Source organism: Diceros bicornis, chromosome 3 (genome assembly GCF_020826845.1).
Source record: "Diceros bicornis minor isolate mBicDic1 chromosome 3, mDicBic1.mat.cur, whole genome shotgun sequence".
Classification (NCBI taxonomy): Eukaryota; Metazoa; Chordata; class Mammalia; order Perissodactyla; family Rhinocerotidae; genus Diceros; species Diceros bicornis.
In genome coordinates, this window is record NC_080742.1 from 26,057,262 (window position 1) to 26,070,156 (window position 12,895).

At 40.9% G+C, this 12,895-nt stretch overlaps 1 protein-coding gene across 10 annotated transcripts in view; it reads left to right on the plus strand.

Annotated features, from left to right (window-relative positions):
* Positions 1–1,762: 1,762 nt before the first annotated feature.
* Positions 1,763–12,895, plus strand: part of ADAM22 (ADAM metallopeptidase domain 22) — a 215,805-nt gene continuing 204,672 nt past the window's right edge. For all 10 annotated transcript variants that reach the window (XM_058524953.1, XM_058524944.1, XM_058524962.1 and 7 more), the window contains exons 1-2: positions 1,763–2,098; positions 2,612–2,772. In XM_058524953.1, the coding sequence (XP_058380936.1) occupies positions 2,014–2,098; positions 2,612–2,772 (246 nt within the window). In that variant the 5' untranslated portion in view covers positions 1,763–2,013. The remainder of the gene's footprint in view (positions 2,099–2,611; positions 2,773–12,895) is intronic.

Genomic DNA, 12,895 nt, shown 5'->3' on the forward strand with positions numbered 1-12,895 from the left:
GAATCTCCCGCATCAAGATCAAAAATGTGCTATTGAAAACTTGTAGCCCTTATTCAGGCTACAATTGCATGTCATATATAGTATTCTTAAGTGTCTCATTATTTGAAGATTTGGGGGAATTTTTTTGAAATGACAATAAGCTCAGTGAGATGTGGCTACCAAAATATGATAGCATGTTCTCTTAGGCAAGAATTTAGGACAAGGGAGAAAAGAGTCCCCCTCTACCATTTGCTTGTGAAATCATGTTTAAGTTGTATTTAATTCTGGATACCACACTTGAGCTGGGACATGGACACACTGGAGTTTATTTTCAAATCATCAGGATGGTGAGGGAACTTGAAACCATGTCACATGAGGCAGAGGTAAAAAAAAAAATTCCCCAGGGGAAAGAGAAAAACATCTCCAAAGAGCACCAGGAGGAAGATTCTTCTGTATGTTTTACAGGACCAGAACCAGGATGGAGATTACACAAACGCAGGTTCAACCAGGGAGCTGTGGGAAAAGACACATCTGAAAGCAGGAGATCCAGTCTACTTTTATGACTAGCCACGGGACCTTGGGGAAAGTCATTTAAATTCTCAAAGCCAGTGCTGTCCAACAGAACTTTCTGCAATGATGGAAATGTTCTATATTTTTGCTGTACAATACAGTAGCCACTAACCACAGGTACCTTATTCAGCACTTGAAATGTGGTTAGTGTGACTCAGGAACTGAATTTTTAATTTTATTTAATTTTAATAAATTTACATTTAAATAGCTATATGTTGCTCGTGGCCACAGTATTTGAAAGGTGCAGCTCTAAGCTTTAATTTCCTCCTCTCTGAAATGGAAATACTTATCAAATTGTTTACCTAAGGTTCAACCGACAATACATGTGACCTCTGAAAAACTGTACCGTACCACATAAGTGTTATGTTGATAATTATTTTATTATTGTCTTATCCTCAAGAGTTTCTAACATTCGGAATTAGAGAAAAATGGAATAAGCAGACTGAGAAAGTAGAGTTCCCCAAGCCTGGTTTTCAAATGCAGGTTTGAACCAGGCAGATATGACAGAAAGAACCAAGACATCCTGGGGAGCTGGGCGAAACACACCCTTCAAGTGTCTGCACAGACCTTCTTGAGGAGGTTCTCCCTCGACTCCACCCTAGCTGAGTTAGTGACTCTCCTCTAGGGATTACGAGAACACTTTTGACACTGTACTGTAAAAAAACGGTGTTGGCTCAACTATATCTGCGAGCAGGTGCCTCTCAGACGTCTGTAGTTCACGGTTGCGTCCTCTGAGCTTAGTCAACCACCAAGCACATAGTAGGTCCTCAAACAATATTTGTTGAATAATTAACCTACCATTCACTCTCGGGGTATGATTCCCTGACAATAATTTAAGTAACTACTAAATTTGTGGGATATATTAGTATTACAGTTCTTTGCGGACGAAGTGGGCGAATACCGGCTCCCGCAGCGGCGCAGTTGGATATGCTCTGTGCCAGGAGGCCTGCCAGCGATGACTTCTCTCTCTTTGGCCCTTTTGCTCCCTCTTATCTTCAGGCTGCAGAGGATCTCGCAGTCACAAGGTCGCGACAATCCGCGCCGTCGTGGAGACGAGCGGCATGCGAAGAGAGAACTACATTTCCCAGCTGACTCTCCTGCGCGCGCCCCTGCCCGCGCGCGGGGGGCGAGTGCACCAGGCGCTCACTCCCTGCCGAGCGCTCCTCGCCCGCCAGAGCCTTTGCCAGGGGATGAGGTGGGAGGCGCTAGAAACCACTTAGCTACAGCCAACCGCCCAATGCAGCACTCGCTCGCTCCCCCCGCCAGCGGAAGCGCCCGCGGAGCACAATGCAGCACTGAGGCAGCGCCGCGGTGGAGGCTGCAGCGCCACGGCCACCGCAGCACCGGCCCGGGCTGGGAGGGGGCGGCCGAGGCAAACCGGGGGGCGCGGGGCGAGGGAGCCGGACCCCGCTGCCGGGGCATGAGGAGCTGAGCGTCTCCAACGGGGCGGTTGACGGCAGCACCATGCAGGCGGCGGCGGCTGCGTCCGTGCCCTTCTTGCTGCTCTGCGCCCTGGGGACCTGCCCCCCGGCGCGCTGCGGCCGGGCAGGTAAGTTCGCCACCCTATCTGGCTTCGGGACGTACCATTTCCCGGGAATCTTTGCAGCACTCAAGCACAGTGAAAAGAGACATCCCCATTTCCCCAGTGCGCGGGGAGATTTTTTATTTAGAAGGGTGGTGAGAAGTGAGGCAAAAATACATGTGTGGGGGCGCGCGGAATCATTAGAAACCTTCGCTCAAATTCCTGTTTTTTTTTCTTGTGAAGAAGAGGAATGCGGAGGATGGGAAAGGGGTGCTCTGCTCCTGGGCCCCGATCCTGGATGCTCTCAGATGAGCTGGTCCAAGGCTCTCGGGCCGGTATCTCTGCGTCCTTCCCAGATGCGGTCCGGGAGGGAGGGGGCGGTGGGATTTTCATAGAGGAGACGTCGGACGGCAGGATGGACGAGTGTGGATCAGGGTCCTTATTTTCGCCTTTTCTCCTCTCTCTCTCTCTCTCTCTCTCTCTCTCTCTCTCTCTCTCTCTCTCTCTCTCTCTCTCTCCTTAACCCCTTCCTGCCTGGAGGAGACGCCTCGTTGACGGAGCTGGAAAAAAGGAACGAAAACCGCTTCCTGGAGCGCCAGAGCATCGTGCCACTCCGGCTTCTCTACTGCTCGGGCGGCGAAGACGAAACTGGGCACGACGCGCTCGATACGCGAGTGCGGGGCGACCCCGGCGGCGGGCAGGTGAGAAGCGCGGTCGGGGGGGTGGTCCTCGGCGCGGCGCGGCGCGGCGCAGCCGGGCCCATCCCAACCCCACGTTTGCTCTCCGTTGCCCTGGAGATGCAGTGTCTTCGGTGAAATGAACGCAGTCCTAACGCGAGTCATGCATGGCGCTCCCTGTGCAAAACAGAAGGGAAAAGGGGGACAAAACCCCAAAAGAAACATAGGCCGAGGGCTTGGCTGGAGAGGAGTTTGTGCGGGATGCTTCCAGCAGTGCGGCGACCTGCGCGAAGGGGCGCAGACCCTATCACCTCTGTCAAGCAAAAGCCATGCATAGGCAAGAAGGGATATAATATTTGGGCAGGATTTGCATCATCGTTATGGTTGTTGTGGTTCTTGTTGTTTTAATCCTCAAAGAGAAGACTTTATAAGTGATTTAAACCAAGATTGGTACTGTAGAAAAATTGGAAAAACAAGCCCAGGCACCCCTAACTAAACTCAAACCATAAAAATAAGCTAAACTTTGAAGTTCTGAGCTTACTGAAGCTGGACCCCAGAGTTGTACCCAATCACCGCCACCTTCCAGAAAAGGCGTCCCCCTCCCCCCTTTCTTGTTGGTAGCAGTCCTCTTGGTGTAATTAGGGCCGTGTTGCTTATTGGAAGTTTATAAATTATGTTTTAAAAAAATCTATTTACCATTTACCCATATTTAGATCAATATCACACATCCACAGATATGCCTGAAAATTATTTTGATCTTACTGGTTAATTTCAATAAATATTTGGGGGCTTTGTAAACATTTTTTGTATTTATATACATTAATTTGGCAACTTGTTCACTCGAGTGTAAGTATATATTAAGATAAAATTTTTTCATGTAGTTGAAAATTTTGTAAACTTCTGAAGCAAAGTCTGGCTGAACATTTTCACATGTATAAATATATTCATTCATTAATACTTTAAGATGTATCTTGATGTGATAGTTATACTAATTTATCTGTATGTGTAAAATGTGTAAAAACAGAAAAATACTACTTAAATCTGTACTTGTACTAATTTGTAACTAAACCAAATGCCTAGTTGTTAAAATTTTAATGTAAGATCGAAATTAGTTTAATGTAAAGATCGAAATTAGCAGTATCTATCAAAGTTGGAATATTGTAGTAGAGAATCTAATATGCTAAGCCTTAGTGAAAGATTCTATTATTTGAATTAACGTTTGGTAAATACCCATTTTTCTTTTCCATTTCAACTTGTTTCCATTGTAAAACTAAAGAAGCCAGGGACACAGTTTCCCTGTCTTATTTTTCAATAAATTATGATTATTTCTGTGGAGGAATATTCTCATACCTATTTACAACCTTTGATTATAAAAAAGTTCCAAAACACACAAAAGTAGACAATATTATAATGAGGTCCCAGCTTCAACAATTAGCAACCATAGCCAGCCTTGTTTTATCTATATCCTACCTATTTTCTTCTCCTTTCTGTATTATTTTGAAGCAAATCAGATCATTTCATTCATAAGACATTTCAGTGTGTACCTCTAAAAGATAAGGATTCTTTTAAACATGTAACTATGATATTATCATATCTAATATATAAATATATATTAAATATTAAATATATAAATATGTTAAATTATATATGATATATAAATATATTAAATAAATATTTAAATATAATAAATATATACTTAAGTGTGTTTGATCCGGAACCCAAGTAATAGACTGCAATTAGTGTACTTCTTTGTTTTTTAAGTCTGTTTAGTGCATATTTCCCCCCTCCATTTCCTTATTTTTTTCCTTGCAATTTGTTCATTGAAGACCGGGGTTCTTTTATCCTGTAGAGTTTCCTGCAGTGTGAATTTTTGCTGATATAGTCAGTGCTTTAAAACAAATCACAAAGACTTTCTCAGAGAGCAAGGGAGACAGATGGAAGCAGAGAAAAAAGAAAACTGCAGCATTGAACCTGGAAATGCTGAGTCTCTGCGTCATGCTGGTAATGCCTTCAGGTACCTCCTGCCCTTCTCTGTGTTGGTGAGTGACCACCACTTTTGGAAGACAGGCCAGGCCTCCTCCTTTTCTCCCCGTTGTGGAGCACCACTTCTGCAGTTTGTTGGTTCGTAGGCCTCTCCACTTAGGGCAGAAGATACCTTGGGCCCGTGTAGCTTCCACTTTCTCCAGCAGTAAAACTCACAATTGAGAAGAATGACGCTGGCCTTGGTCAGGTAAGAAGGAATTGCTAGGATATAGGCTAAACATCATGAATAGATTTTTAATTCAAGTCAGAAATGAAAGTAAAGATACTGTCTTGTCATCAAACTAACTATTACAAGAAATGTTCTCTGTGCCTGGCACAGAGTAAGGTACACACAGTACATCTGGTTGGATGTCTGGATCACCTGGGGAGCTGCTTCAGTTTACCATGCTCCTTAAACCACAGTTAGAAATCATTGACCACAGGACTGAATCTGGCAGTTAGAGTTGTAAAGACCTAGTTGCCCTATGTCAACTTTTTCTACAATTAGAGAAACTAAGGAGTTTTCCTGCATTTTGGTATTTCTAGTTTCCTTCAGAGCTACCATTGGACCTGAAAACATAAGTTAATCATCTCTGGCCCTTGTCATTTCTTTGATAATTAAGTAGATATAATTTATGGCATCGTAGCTACCCATAGATATTTTTAGCAACTTTCTTTCTAGTTCAGAAATAAAATTAGGATGATTTTCTGTCAGCTCACGAAACTGATATATTCATTTATTGATTTGTTATTTAAAGACATTTTTACTTGAGCTCCTACTGTATACCAATTTTCTTGCAAGGCTTTGGGGATTTAGAGATAAAAGACACAGTTCTGGCATTGAAGGAATTTACAGACAACTGGGAAGATAGATGAGGGAACAAGCGGTTACTCTCTGCCCTTCTGTGTGATTTTCTGGAGGTGATCACAGAGAGCTGTGGAAGCAGAAAAGACCTAGTACTTAACAGATGAGCAGTCAGGGTGGGCTCTCAGGTAGAGGTGCTGTCTGAGCTGTATTTTGAGAGTGAGTAGGAGTTGGTCAGATTAAACAGAGGGGGTAGGCATATCAAACTGAAGGGGCAGCAAGTACATAGGTGTGTGGGAGTCAGGACATTTTTTTGTTAACTGCAAATAGTTAGGATTTAAGGGACAGATGAGACAAAACAGGAAAGAGGAGAGTAGATGCTGCAGCACTTTCATGATTTGCTGAGGAATTTGGGCTTTGTCCTAAAGGCAATCTAAGGATTTCGGTAAGGAGAGATAATTGGCCAGATTCATGTTACCGTGGGATAATCCCATTGTTAGAATGATTAATTTTAATTTCAAAGAGTAAGTGAATGTGGTTGTTCAGTTTAACTCATTGGTAATTGCCAATTCACATACTTGTTAAGCTTCGTAAGAATTTAGTTACAAGGGATACTGAAAATACTGTGTAAATTAGTTAATATTTATAAAGCACTTGGAACAATGCTGGGCACATTGTAAGCACTATGTGAGTTTTTGTTAAATAACATAAACTCCCTCAGGTTGCTTGAGTACTATTTAGAAATTTTATGACATCTTTTTAATGCAAAATGGTGTCCTAAATACCTGAATTTAACACATTCCCAGAAGTAAGTTACAAACTACTCAGATTTACATAACTCAGTGGAACCTAACAGTCCTAGAGATGGAAGAGACCTTGTAGGTCATCTAACCTAATTCAGGAATTACTTCTCATCTGGTAAGATCAAGCCATTGACCTGGAGTAAGGAAACAAGCAACGTATTACTTAATGTTTCAGAAAGCACACAAGAATTATGGCTGTATAAAACACCTTAATTTTACCCTTAATATGTCCTTGTTTCAGTTTTCATCACTCAATGGAACAGAACATTTATGTTTTTGGAAGAAATTTTCATTTTTGTTATGTGGAAATACTGGCAATTTGATTGATGTGAAATAATAATTCTATTGATATGAGTCCATGTTGTAAAAGATTTCTTTACTAGACAGCCAGTTACTTGAATGCATACTTTATTTTTATCCAAAGTGGGATGATCAGCCCATACTGAAAGCTTGTTATGCCATAAAGTCCTAGAAATGATAATCAAAGAAATCATATTTGATTGTGGGTAACTTTGCTATCCTCAAGGTTGTCTGCCTAGTCTGAAGTAATTTCAGTCTTGTAAAATAGCAGTCAGAATTAGAATGTTCAAAATATTCAGTCTTTCTTTCATTCTTTTGACTTGAAATTATTTGTGCAGAAGGAATTGTATGTTTGCAGATAAAAAGGTAAAACATTTTTAACTGGACACTCCTGTGGGCAAGATATCACCTACTGAGTCTGACTGATGGTTTGATACTGATAATCACGTAACTGCTATTTTTAAGAATAAGCACATGATGTAATCTATGCAGAAATAGAAGTATAATGATGTACGCCTGAAATTTATATAATGTCATAAACCAATGTTACTGCAGTAAAAAAAAAAAAAAAATCAAAAAAGTTAAAAAAAAAGAATAAGCACCTTAATGATTACCTCTTTTTTGCTAGCCAAGCATGACAGATTTACTTGGAGCATCAAAGATAGGTTATTTGGTGGTTTATTTCCTTGTGTGATCACCCCATAAATTTCCAATAATTTGTTTTTCACCCAGTGATTACATTTCTCTACAAATAGCAGGAATTTCTTTTTGTCAGAAGCCTTTGTTGTCAGTGCATAGATGGGCTACTTATTTCTCTCTTTCCCTGGAAAGTGTTATAGCTTCTTAAGTAGTCAAGTGCCAAGAACATAGATCTACAATTTATCATAGTTTTGGTAGTTGGTAATGAATGGGGAAAATGCAAGATGGTAGCAAGATGGTAAACAGTAGATGTGCTCCATTTTTATGAATATTTTTATACATATGCCTAAGCATAGATGAACCTTACTTAAAATTGTGCTGTTTCACTTGGGTGCACTGAGTCAGCTTGGTGGTAAATTGTCTGCAGTACTGCATCCCTGGTGGAAAAGGGCTGCTAGGAATTACAGCTTTAGAAGTATTTTGCAAGGATAGCACAAACATCTTATTTTTCTTAATGTGCATTTGTTAAACCCAAGTACCTCAATATTGATAGTTTTGCCACCCATCAAAACTTGTTCTGCTGCTATAAATAGGAAGGAGACATTTCCCAGCGCATTTTTATTCTTCTACCAGCCTTCTTCTCTTACAATTAAATAGTTAAAAGAAAATGAAATTCAGAGTTAAGTCTTGTTTTTACTCTATGAGATCCCAATTTGTATATCTTTCTTTTAGGCATCTTGGAAATTTGGCCTCATGATTTTACTGTGCACAAAAAGAACCGGTCTTTCATCACTTCTTTACAGCCACTCATGGAAAACTGTGAATGACTCTGAGAGCTTATGGGTTGATAATTGTTCCTAGTTTCATTTGCTTTCTCATATTTCAAAGAATGCCAAGTGTTCTATCATTTTGGACTGTTAGAGTCCCTCCTAAAAGTACATGGAGGGAGGCCTGCTTTCTTGTCATGACAGTGTGAGCAGGAATCTGTAAGGTCAATAGTACTCAGTAGCTCCAGTGGGGCTCAGGTAGGGCCACATTTATTATTCAGTCTCATGGACGAGCCCCCAGGGGAAAAAGGATGTTAATAAAAGAGGAGGAGAGCAGAAGAAGAGGAAGAGACACTGAGGAGAATGGTGAGAAGGAGGAAGGAAGGAGAAATCAGGAAAAGAGAGAAATACTTATAATGGTGTTATTATGTTACAGTATATACTAAAATACTTAATATACAGTAACTTATGTGGTTACTTTTTATGTGCTGGACAGTTTTCCAAGCACTTGATGTACATTAACTCATTGCATCCTCGCAAGAATCATGTAATAAGTAATATTTACCAGCTGCAAAAAATCACAAAGCTGGTAGGTAGCTGAGAGGGGAATTGAACCCAGACACTTGAGCTCCACTGCACTGCTTGTGTGCTTAACCGCTGTGCTACTGGGCTTATGGTAAGAGGCTACCAGCATTTGTTTAGATGTCTTTCAATGGCTCTGGGGTCAAAGATTTCTTACTTCTTTCCCACTGGAACTATGTATTTCTTGGAGCACTTGAAAATATTTTTTTTAAGTTATGTAGTAGTGAAGAAGCTTGCAGAACACAGCAAGAATGCTTCATTTCTACTAACTTGAGAATGAGAATGGAATATATAAAGGTATTTAACATTTAAAAGGTGAAAAATGCCTCTTGAAGGACATGTGTTTTGTTTGTTTTGGAACTGGATATGTACACTGATTGTTATAATCTTTCTTTGTAAATCAAAGATTTCAGTATTCAACAGTTAACACCAAAATTATATATGCTCTTTTGTGGTCAAAGTTTCATAAAACAGAAACATTGAATGCTAAACAGGTATCCATATTCATATATGCTTCTCCAAAATAAAAGATACAAAATAACTTTTGTAACTTCATAGAACAAGTAGCTCCGGAGTCCCAAATGTCAAAAGAGATAGGTAATCAAGGATAAGTGAAGTGGTAGGTAGCTTCTGTGAACATTTAGTTAGTGCTTTGGTAATAAAAACTCTAGAAAGCAAATATTGAAAGAGCTGAAAAACAGGAATTAGTATTTATTGAATTTTTACTGTGTACTAGGCACTGTGCTGAATGATTTAATGCATTATCTCTCATTATGAGATAGATATTATTATTATACCCATTTATAGATAAGGAAACTGACGCTTAAGGGAGCTAATTAACCTGCCCAAGGTCATACAACTAATAAGTAGTAGAATTGGGAAAAGAATTCTCAAAGAAAATGTTAGAGAGCCACATAAAATAATCCTTTTGTAATTTTTGCTACTTATTTAACATGCGGGTTACCCATTCATCTGTGTTGGAACAAACCTGACATTTCTTTAAGAAACTCTTGGTCCTGCCCAGGTCTCTTCCCTCGCTAACTTCATTCAGGGATGAATTGATTTCATGTTTAGCACTTGTTAGAAATGTCTTCATTTCTAGAAATAGGTGTAATTTCTACTTCTATCTCAAATAGTCTTTTAAAGACATGGGAATATCTGAATCTACATCTAAATGGCAGTAGAGAATATCTGCGCTCTGAGTACTTGTTGGAGTTTCATTTGCCAGAAATTCACTTAAAAGAAACTGTTTATGGGGAATTATCATCTATGTATTCCTCCGTTGTCTACTGGCCTCCCCTCCAGAGATTCTGGGGTGGAGGTATTTTTAAAAATCTCCCCAGTGGATTCCAATTTGCACCCAGGGTTATGGGGTGCAAATTCTTGAGATTTAAGAGATTTTTTTCTTAGTCACAAGAAAGTTTGGTATCTGAATTGGTATCAGTTTTCTTAGTCACTTCCCTGACCTCATCAGTCACCTACCAGGCTTTTTCTAAAGGATATTTTGAAGGGCATGGTAAGAAATATTCCTGGGGCTGGCCCTGCAGTGTAGCGGTTAAGTACAAGTGCTCTGCTGCTGGCAGCGCGGGTTCAGATCCCGGGCGCGCACGGAGGCACCGCTTGTCAGGCCACACTGTGGCGGCATCCCATGTAAAGTGGAGGAAGATGGGCACGGATGTTAGCCCAGGGCCAGTCTTCCTCAGCAGAAAGAGGAGGATTGGCATGGATGTTAGCTTAGGGCTGATCTTCCTCACACACACAAAAAAGAAATATTCCTGAGAAACCAGATACAGTATTAATCGAAGTCTTGGAGAGCATTACACATGGTGTCTCATCAGGACCAAGAGGAGAAATTTGTCATGGAGCTGTGTTTCCTACCCTGAGCTGGATGCCACAAGTTTAGAGGCAAGTTGTGCCCTCCTCCAAAGCGAAAGTCACAGCGTGAGTTTTCATAGCAGCTTCATTCCCAGCTGATCAGCCAGCTCCTACTCATCATCCCTTTTCAGCCCAAAAGTCATCTGAAATATCTCTTGACTCATGATAATTTATCAATCTAGGAAGTCACGTCTGTGCACATTTTCATATGCATGTTATACTTAGATTAAAATAAATATTCAGGCTTAAAAAGTAATCTCAGAGAGGTTTCCTCTGTCCACTTTTCTAAAGTAGTACCACCCTGCCCTGCTCCTTATCCATCGCATTACTCTGTTGTCTTCCCAGCACGTGTTAGCATTTGATTTTCTTTTTAATGGTGGACTTGTTTATTGTCTTTCTTCCAGTATGCCATCACTAGCATATAAACTGTATGAGAATGATCTTGTCTGTTCACCACACGTCTCTGCTGCCTAGAACAGTGCCTGGCACAAAGTAGGTGCCTAATAAATATTTACTGAAGTAATGCCTTTTCCTTTTCCTCGGTTGCCTCATCTACTTAAAAATTGTATGTTATCTGTAAGTGTCCGTGTAAACATCCTGAAATCCTTTTGGAGCAAGGTAGGGTATAAAAGATGAATGCATGAATAATTTTTGGTCTCAGTTACTGAATTTATAGCCCCTTTTGATAATTGCAATTATTTTAGACATAATTAAAATAGAGTTCAATGTGCTGTATTTTTAAAAATATAAATAATTCATGTATAAATAATGATTTTAGACTTCTAGTTTTAGACTAGTAGCTGTCTTTTACTTCTGATTTTATCATTTGAGTTGCTCTTAAGATACAAATCTGTTTTGTTTTCCCCAGGACAGACTATTATGTATAACTTGATTTTGACAAGAAAATAAAAAATGCTGTACCGTGATCCAGAAATATCAGCAGTTATAACTGGGAAGAGGAGGAGTAAAGAACTTAATGCCCCCCCCCCACAATCTGTTTGTTTCTATTGAAGAGATTTTTCAGAATCATATTTATCAGCAAGGGTAAATCAACATTTTTCTTCTCCTATTTAAAAATTAATTTTGTACCAAGGGGATTTTAGCACTTAGCAGTAGTTGCCCTTTTGTTGCATTTTTTTTGTCCCAAATAAAGAACATTAGATAAGTTTTGAAGATGGGAAATCGATGATGTTTTCCTGAAGATAGGCCTGAAGAGCTCACATTTTGCAAGTGGTGTTAGAATTTTCTACCAGAGGCAGGAGAACTGCTGGTTGACAGTTTTTTTTTTTTTTTTTTTTTTTTTGTGAGGAGATCAGCCCTGAGCTAACATCCGCCAATCCTCCTCTTTTTTTGCTGAGGAAGACGGCCCTGGGCTAACATCCGTACCCATCTTCCTCCACTTTATATGGGACGCCGCCACAGCATGGCTTACCAAGCAGTGCGTCGGTGCGCGCCCGGGATCCGAACCAGCGAACCCCGGGCCGCCGCAGCGGAGCGCGCGCACTTAACCGCTTGCGCCACCGGGCCGGCCCCTGGTTGACAGTTTTATTAGACCACTTATTCTCCTTGACACTGACTCATGTCTCTAGCCTTTACTTCTAGTTGGTCAATTGCTATTCTTTTTTTTTTCAGTTTGCCTTTTAAGTAAGGCTTGTTGGGAGAAAGTGCCTTCATTTCCTTCCCTAGTGAGATCAGGATGTTGGAGGCAGGCTGGTGCAATTTGCTACTCCTGGTCATAGCTCAAGCTTTTTTCTAAATGGTTTCTCTTTGTTTGAAGTAGATAGCAAAATGCTGCAGAAAGAGCTCCCACTTCACAGAACCTGGTTCTGTAGATTTCCACAAATTCCCTAGTGGATTTTTAATGCCTTTGGAATATCCTGTCAGGGGTCTGGCCAGGAACCCAGCTATGGATCCTCAGTGGGCATAAGCGGCAGTCAGGGTTATGCATGGTGTTATTAATCTAGGGTAGGCTGGAGGAGCAGTTGACTGGAGTGATCTAGGGTCATCAGAACATGGGCAGGAGCAGGCTGTGGGGGAAGGGGAGGCTCAGGGAAATGAGAAATCAGTTATAGAGAGAAGATACTGGGTCCACTGTGCCAGGTCAGTCCAATATCCTCCTGGCTCAACTAGCGAGAGCTGCCTGAAAGAGTCTGAAGCACTTTCTGAGTTTTTTATCTCAGCCATCCAGGTTTTAGTGGTTGGCTCCACTCTTGATCTGGGTCTTGTGTTTTTAAAGGGAACCTTGTGTTTTTTAGCCAAACTTACTCTGATGGCCCCTGAGATTGTTTTTATCCCTCCATGAACTTTAAGTGTTTGGTTCAGAGGGAAGAACCATTTCTTCTTCTTCTCCTCCT